General features: G+C 43.3%; 1 protein-coding gene across 3 annotated transcripts in view; it reads left to right on the forward strand.

Annotated features, from left to right (window-relative positions):
• Glra1 (glycine receptor alpha 1) overlaps positions 1-8,498 on the forward strand; it is an 86,729-nt gene that overhangs the window by 72,196 nt on the left and 6,035 nt on the right. For all 3 annotated transcript variants that reach the window (XM_028775936.1, XM_028775935.1, XM_028775937.1), the window contains 2 exons: positions 965-1,179; positions 6,964-7,110. In XM_028775936.1, the coding sequence (XP_028631769.1) occupies positions 965-1,179; positions 6,964-7,110 (362 nt within the window). The remainder of the gene's footprint in view (positions 1-964; positions 1,180-6,963; positions 7,111-8,498) is intronic.

An 8,498-nucleotide genomic window follows, 5' to 3' on the forward strand; every position in this document is an offset into this window, starting at 1 on the left:
TGGTGGTGGTGATGGTGATGGTGATGGTGGTGGTGATGGTGATGGTGATGGTGATGGTGGTGGTGGTGGTGATGTTGATAATGATGTTAAATGATAATGGTAATATAATGTTAATTAGGGTAGTTACGGTGATAATTATGATGACACTAGTGATGATGGTGATGATGGTGGCCATAGTTCTTCATAAGCATCATCTCACTTCACCCAACAAAAACCATTAAAGTCACTATATGAGAGCTGGCAAGAGGATTCAGAGAGTAAAGATGCTTGCCACCAAGCCTGACAACCATATGTTCATCTTCAGGACCCAAATCGTGTAAGGATAAACTCAGTCTCAAAAGTTGTTCTCTGACCTCCACATAAAGGCCACCATATGTACATGCGCACAAACGTGCACACACACACACACCACAAATGTAATAAGTAAATGTATAACTTTTAACGTGTATAATTTATATGTATGCATTTTTTTATTTTTGTCATCCTTTAGTATTTTCAGGAGGTCTTCCCCAGAACCCCCTCAGATACCTAGATCCAAAAACGTTTAAGTTCCCTTGATAGAGGGGATCAGTGTTTATATGTGACCTGTGCACATCCTTCTGAATATGTTATCTCAGGACAAGTGAGTGCCTAACTCAATGTAAATGCTGTGGCGACAAATGTTCACCTGGTGTCTAGGATGTGATGGCAGGAGCAGAGTCTGTCCACGTTCAGGAGAGATGAACTTCTTCTGAATGATTCTACTTGCACTTTGGATAGAACCATGGATGTCGAAGCTATGGATGAGAATGGCCAACTGTCTTAACCTATTCACCCTAAAGAAAGAGACTGAAGCACAGAACAATTCAGTCACTTGTCAGTGAACATGGACAGCATGGGACTGGACCAGGACTCCAGCCAAGCTGACACTAACATCCCTGCTACTCCCTAGCATGTCCCATGGCTCTGCTGTCATTCCTTGCAGGTAAATTCACCTGCATTGAGGCCCGATTCCACCTGGAACGGCAGATGGGCTACTACCTGATCCAGATGTACATCCCCAGCTTGCTCATCGTCATCCTGTCCTGGATCTCCTTCTGGATCAACATGGATGCTGCACCAGCTCGTGTGGGGCTGGGCATCACCACAGTGCTCACTATGACCACACAGAGCTCTGGCTCCCGGGCCTCCCTACCCAAGGTGAGTGGCACCATTGAGAAATACTGTACCCCAGAATGGAGAAGACTCCATCACCTCCCATCCCTACCTGGGACATGGGGTATACAGTGTGTTTCACCATACATATACATACTGCATATGATATTGTTTATAGAAGTTGCCATCTGGACCACAATTTCTAGGTTCTTTGCATCTTATTCAAAGAATTGGAAGTGAAGAGAAGGTGTACACAGTTTGCAAAGTAGCAAGAAAACTTTATTCATACACTGCTTCTAGTCAGGGCCACACATTACCTCTGTTCTAATACAGGGACGCTGAAAAAAACATCTAACACATACTCCAAGATTGTCAACTAGATTCTCCAATTATTAGTGCTTTGCCATGTTTGTTTTGTTTATCTATATGCAGAGATAAATAAATAGATACATAGACACATAGGTAGACATATAGCATAGCTAGATAATATATGTGGATAAGACATATATGCTAGATCATACATACATACATACATACATATATACATACACACATACACTCCTAGTTAGCATTAACTGTCAACTTGATATAACTTAGAGTAACCTAATAGATTCTCAATTGAAGATTGCACAGATCAGATTGGCCTCTGGGTCTATGGAGGGATTGTCTTGTTTGTTAATGTAAGAGGGCCCAGCCCATTGTGGACAGCACCATCCCTATGTGGTTTGTCCTGGGCTATATAAGAAAGCTAGCTCAGCACAAGTGAGCAGAGAACAAGCTAGCAAACAGCATTCTTTTATGGTTTCTGCTTCAAGAACCTGAGTCCCTCCCCCTGATTTCCTCCAATAATGAAATATGACCTGGGAGTGTCAGCCAAATAAATCTTTTCCTCTCCTAGTTGCTTTTGGGCAGAACATTTGTCCAAGCAACAAAAAAGGAATTAGAAAAGATAGAAAGATGGTAGATAGATAGATAGATGATAGATAGATAGATAGATAGATAGATAAATAGATAGACAGACTATAAGATAAGTAAACATTTGGAAGAACTTATACAAGAAAAATTATATAGAGGGATGATAGGTTATTGATAGATTAATAGATAGAAGATAGATGACTAATAAATAGATGACAGGCACAGAGTAGGTGGATAGTCAATATTCTGCCTCTTTTTGTCTCTTCTGAGGGTCTGGTCATCATATGTTGGCTTTGGTAGTTTCCCATGAGTCTCTGTGACTCCCCTCCTCTTCCGCCATTCTGCCCCTCATACTCATGATCTCAAGGCTGCTGATTCTTCTCCTCCTCGATCTCTGGTTCTTTCTTCTATCTCCTCGAATTCACTGTTGTCAGTGAAATTCTCATCTCAATTATTTGCTTTCAACTTTAGAGTTTTCATTTGGTTCCCTATTTACTTTCATCTTTTTACTAATGTATTCTGCTTGGTGAGAGAATGTTCTCAAATTTTCTCCTTGTTGTTTTCTTTTGTTTGAGACAGAGTCCGCTCTGTAGCTCAGGCTGTCCTTGAATGCATGGTGATTCTCCACTCACACTGTAGCTCAGGCTGGCCTTGAGTGCATGGTGTTCCTCCACCTGTACTGTAGCTCAGGCTGGCCTTGAGTGCATGGTGTTCCTCCACCTATACTGTAGCTCAGGCTGGCCTTGAGTGCATGGTGTTCCTCCACTCACACTGTAGCTCAGGCTGGCCTTGAATGCATGGTGCTCCTCAGCCACAGCCTTAATTCTGGGACTACAGGTCAATGCCACCATATAGAAACTGCCTATACACAGTTTCTTTCTTTCAGTTGCTTGAATACATTTAAGATAATTAATTTAACTTCTTTATCTACCCAGCATGGTAGTGGCACGCATGCCCTTAGGAGACAGAGACAGGAGGAGCAGGAGTTCAAAGTCAATCTCAGCTAAGGCAGCAAGTTCAAATGCCGTATATGATACCCTATTTAAAAAAAAATAAAATAAAATAAAATAAAATAATGGAGCTAGAGGGATGGCTAAGTATTAAGAGCACTCGCTGCTCTTGCAGAGGACCTAAGTTCAATTCCCAGCTCCCACAACACATGTCCTATGAGGCCAACCTTAGGGGATCCAATGCCTCTGATTCTTGTGCACATACCCATACATGGGCATAATGCATACAAGTACCTTAAAATAAAATAAGTCCCTGGTAAGTCTGATATCTGGTTTCCTTGGGTGCCACCTCTTTGACACACTTTTTTTTCCCTATAACTGGGTCGTATTTTTCTGGTGGAAGAGTTACTTTTTGGTTTAGAACTTTTTGGTTTTGAGGGTTTTTTAAATTTGTTTTTGTTTGTTTGTTTTGCACACCATATAAATTGCACACTTTACATAAGACAGGAGGGCAATGTTTGGAACTCAGACTCCACCCCCTGAGGACTTGTAGTTGTTGTCAGTGCTTGCTCTTAACTTTGTCTGAACTGATTCTGTGAACCCTGGATTCTCTGTAATGTCAACCACTCAAGTCTGGGCTCACTGAGCCTGGTGACCATATGAAACCAGACAGAGATATTTTATGGACTGTGCAGATCCCATAAGAGTCCCCTCATGTGTGTGTGTGTGTGTGTGTGTGTGTGTGTGTGTGTGTGTGTGTGTGTGTATCTTCAGTATCAGCCAGGCAGTTGACAGCTCCGCCTTTACTTCCTGCTGGGGGCTGGCCTAGCGGAGGCAGGTCTAGGAGTCCTGAGTTGCCCCTGGGCACTCACAGATTAGCCTGCTGTGACATCTCATGACATGGCTCACTTTTCTGAACTTTTCACTTAATCTCGAGAAGCCTTGAACCCAGACCCTTGAGCTTGCCAGGCGAGTGTCCCACTACTGAATTCTGTCCCCAGTGCCCTCTTGAGTTTTTTGATTAACCTGCTGTTTTGCCTCAGTGCCTCTGACAGCAATCGCCACTAATTGCTTTCGACAAATGTCCCCCAGATTTAAAAGATACAAATGAAAACAGTCCCCACTGGGCCCTCTCCAAATCAGGTAAAATAAAGGCAGCTTGTGGTAGAAAGGATCGCTAAGAGAACAGCTAGAGAGGGCAAAGGAAGAGGGCAGGACCTGGGAACAGGCTCGAGTTGTCTTGGACTCCTCCTCCCTCTCCAGTGGATGACTGAGGGCTGATTACTACTATGCTCTTGGAGCTGTGGATTTTCAAGGCTACTATGGTCTGGAGGGTTAGGATAGGAGCAGAGAAAATTAAAAGTATCAGAACCCCCAGAGGCAATGAAACCCATACACACAGCCACGCTACACAGTGGTTCACAGCATCATTCTGGTCCACCAAAAGGCAGAAATGATTGATACCATCCAATGAACAGACAGACACATGTATGTCTCCATACAATGGAATATTGTTAAGCCATAAAAATAAACTGCTGAAGCTAGAGAGACAGCCCACTATTTAAGAGCACTTCCTTCTCTTGCCAAGGATGGGCATTGGGTTCCCAGCATCCACTACAGGGCAGTGCACAGCCAGCTATAGGGGGAACTCCTGGTCTCAAAGGGCCATGCATACATGTATGTCTACACACACAAACACATGCACATATACATACATAAATATAAAATAAATCTTTAAATGTGAATAAGCTGCTGCTGTTGCACACAACAGTAAGATGAGTCTCAAAAATATTATAAGTGGGAGAAGATAATCAGGAAAGGACACACATTGTATTGTTATTCCTGAATGAAATTCCGGAATGTTCAGGACACAGATGCCACAGAAATGTGAAGTGGATTATTGGGTCTTCAGGGTTGGGGAAGTAGAAAAGTGATGCATAAAACACCCCAGCAGCTTTCAAGAGATGTGGTGCCACATGACTTTAACCCCAGCATGGGAGAGCCAGATGCAGGGTCTCTGAGCTTCAGGCCAGCCTAGTCTATATAGAAAGATCTTCTTAAGAAAGAAGTGTGTGTGTGTGTGTGTGTGTGTGTGTCTGCATGCACACATATTATGTGTCTGTGTGTCTGTGTTAGGTACATGTAAGCAATGGGGTATATATGGAGGTCAGAGAACCACTTAGGGGAGTTGGTTCTCTCCTTCCACCACATGGGTCCTGAGGTTTGAACTCATGTCGGCAGGCTTGCTGGCAAGCGCCCTTTCCCACTAAGTCATCTGAGTCATCTCTCAGCCATTCACTGCTTGTCTTGAATAAATTCTCACAGGACTGCTACGAGCCATTGGCAGTTAATCAACAGAGTTCCAGATAACAGACTGTTGCAATTTCTGCCAGTGTGCTCACTGGTTTTGTGAAAGGACAGCTTGCAAGGGCCCTGACAGAGCTGTTTGCTAACAGCCTTCTTTCACACTAATGCTCAGTCCAACATCCTCTCAGACTCCAATTCAGTGCTCCGCTACACTGAAGACGATGGAGAAGCGGCATCCCCCTCTCCTCGTTTCTCCTGTAAGCATCACATCTTCTCCCTGACATTCTGCTCTGTATCTAGTGTGCTTCTTCTGTCCTCCTCTGCTCCTTCCATCCAAATATCCCAGGAAGAGCAGTGGGCGTTGGGGAAAGTTACTGAAGAGCAGAACATGCACCATCCACGCTCAGTACAACAATATCCTCATGGGTCATATTCTAGGAATCCTCCACTCTGCTCTTCCTCTGGCAACTGTATAAAATGACAAATGGTATAAAACACTATATGTCATATACTTTTCCTATATATACCGTAATTTTGTAAACAAATGTGTTCTGCTGTGGGGCTGGACAGATTGCTCAGTGGTTGAGTGCTTGCTGCTCTTTCAGAGGACCCAAGTTCAGTTCCCAGCACCACTCTGGGCAGCTCACAACTATCTGTAACTCCAGCTCCAGAGGATCTGATGATCTCATCTGACCTCTATAGATACTACACTCACATATAAATACACACAAAAACATATAATTTAAGTATAAATCATTTTAAATTATTACTCTTAGGCTAGAGAGATAGCTCATTGGTTATGACCACTGGCAGCTTTTCTATAGGACACAGCTTTTCATTCCCAACACCCACATGGTAGCTCATAACTATCTATAACTCCCTCTCCAAGAGCTCCTTTGCCCTCTTCAGGACACTTCAGGAATTGCATGCATGTAGTACACAGACATACGGGTAAAATACCCATATAATATATATAAAAAAAAAAATACAAATTTTCTTTAAATAAAAATTTGCTGTTGGGGCTGCAGAGATGGCTCAGTGGTTAAGAAGACTGGCTCCAGAGATTGTGAGTTCAATTCCCAGCAACCACATGAAGGCTCACAACCATCTCTAAAGGGATCTGATGCCCTCTTCTGCCATGCAGATGTACATACAGATAGAGCACTCATAGACAATAAATAAATAAATAAATAAATAAATATTTTTTGTATCTTAGCAATGTCAGCAAACATTGCTGACAAAAATTTTTAAAAAAAAATTTATTTCTGTATTAAATTGAGAACCTCACATTTGGCTTCCAAGAAGCCTTTTGTAGCTTCTCTTGTCACATCCAGATTGCCAACGTCACTGGTTTTGTACTTTGGGGCCATTATTAAGTAAACTGAGCTTTGGCCACAGTCCACCTGAAAATTCACATGGCTAAGTGATTGATAGAAGGGTAGTGTGAAAAAAAAAAAAAAAAAAGAAGGGTAGTGTGTACACAGTGTCTGCTTTGGGAAAGGGTGATTTATGTTATTAGCAGGATTATTAGAGTTCACCACAGTGTTCAGAACAGTACACAGCCTAAAACTTACAAATTCCTCATTTCTGGAATCTTCCATGCAGCATTTCAGGAAGTCTTCCTCTTCTCTCACCTCCCTGTGCTTTCTCCCTGCAGGTGTCCTACGTGAAAGCTATTGACATTTGGATGGCTGTTTGCCTGCTCTTCGTGTTCTCGGCCCTGCTGGAATATGCCGCCGTCAACTTTGTGTCCCGGCAACACAAGGAACTGCTTCGATTTAGGAGGAAGCGGCGACATCACAAGGTAGGCCTTTGGGGAGTGGCCTAGGGAGGGGCTGGTGGTGGACAGCAGAAGTTGGTGACTTGTGCTTCACCGGGCTGTCTCCATGGGTAACACAGCTGAAAGCAGGACTGAATCCTCCAAAGCTTCACTTTTACCCTATGAATAATGACCTAGTTGGGTTACATGGGCCCTATCAAAAACCACAGCAGCGATGCCTTAGGGGTTGTCATGTAACACCAAGAAACAAATGTCCATGATGATAATCAGCTTCATCTCGTAGACACAGTAGGCTGGGGCAGGTCTACAGACTGTTTTCTGCAAAGCTGGCCCAGCTCTGGGTTCAGTCTCTTCATCACCTACCAAAAAGACTGGCTTGGTGAGCGACTGTCACTAAAGACAGAGATTCCAAGGAAGCTTTCAGTTTTGTTCCTGCCACACCTGTGTCAAGGATGAAATCTGTTGCACACACACAGTTCCCCATTAGTATGTTATTTAAACATTCAAACCCTGATTCAGATAACTCTTGGCAATCTACCACTGGCCCATCTTCTGAGTCAGAAGATGCCCTTGGGGGCTCCCAACAACAAGGTCCTTCTATGTCTGCACTGGCAAAGGTTTTGCAGACTAGACAGAACCTTTTAGAAGGTTTAGCCCTTCCTATTGCCCTTTAGACACCAAGGCCCTCCTTTGAAGTACTAATCATCTGTAGGCATTGTACATGCTTGCAATCCCAACATCCGAGGGTGGTGAGCAGAAGCAGGGGGATGAAGAGTTCAAGGTCAGCCTGGGCTATAGCCCAAGATCATGTCTCAAAACAAAAAGAAAAAAACAAAATAAAAGAAACCCTGGGGAAGTAGCTCTGTTGGTAGAGCTCCCTCTTGAAGTCCCTGGTTCTATGCCTAACACTGCACAAATCCAGACATGAGCACACATCTAACATCCCAGTACTTGGAGGTAGAGGTTGGAGAATCAGAAGTTTGAAGTCATCCTCTACTATATCAAGTTCAAGGGAAATTTGAGCTACATAAGACCTATTCTTTTAAAAAAAATCTAGAATAAAATAAGTACAATGATTTCCATTGTAATCCAAGCCCTCTGACACCTGAGGCAGAAGGATCAAAATTTCAAGGTTAAAAGCTAAGAAGACCCTCTATTCTTCTATTATTTGAAGACCCCTAGGTAGCTATAGGGAAGCCATCACCCAGGCTGGTTGAAGACTTTCCAGTGTGGTGGCTTTGGAGTCCCCCATGCTCCTGTGAGTAACCCCTCATCCAGCTCTATAAGTAGGCCCAACAAAATTATTGTTGTGGGGAGCTGAGGGTGGGAAGGGATTTCAAAGCTAACTTTGACTATGGAAGGAAAAAAGGAAGGAAGGAAGGAAGGAAGGAAGGAAGGAAGGAAGGAAGGAA

Source organism: Grammomys surdaster, unplaced genomic scaffold, assembly GCF_004785775.1.
Source record: "Grammomys surdaster isolate TR1022 unplaced genomic scaffold, NIH_TR_1.0 262, whole genome shotgun sequence".
NCBI lineage: Eukaryota > Metazoa > Chordata > Mammalia > Rodentia > Muridae > Grammomys > Grammomys surdaster.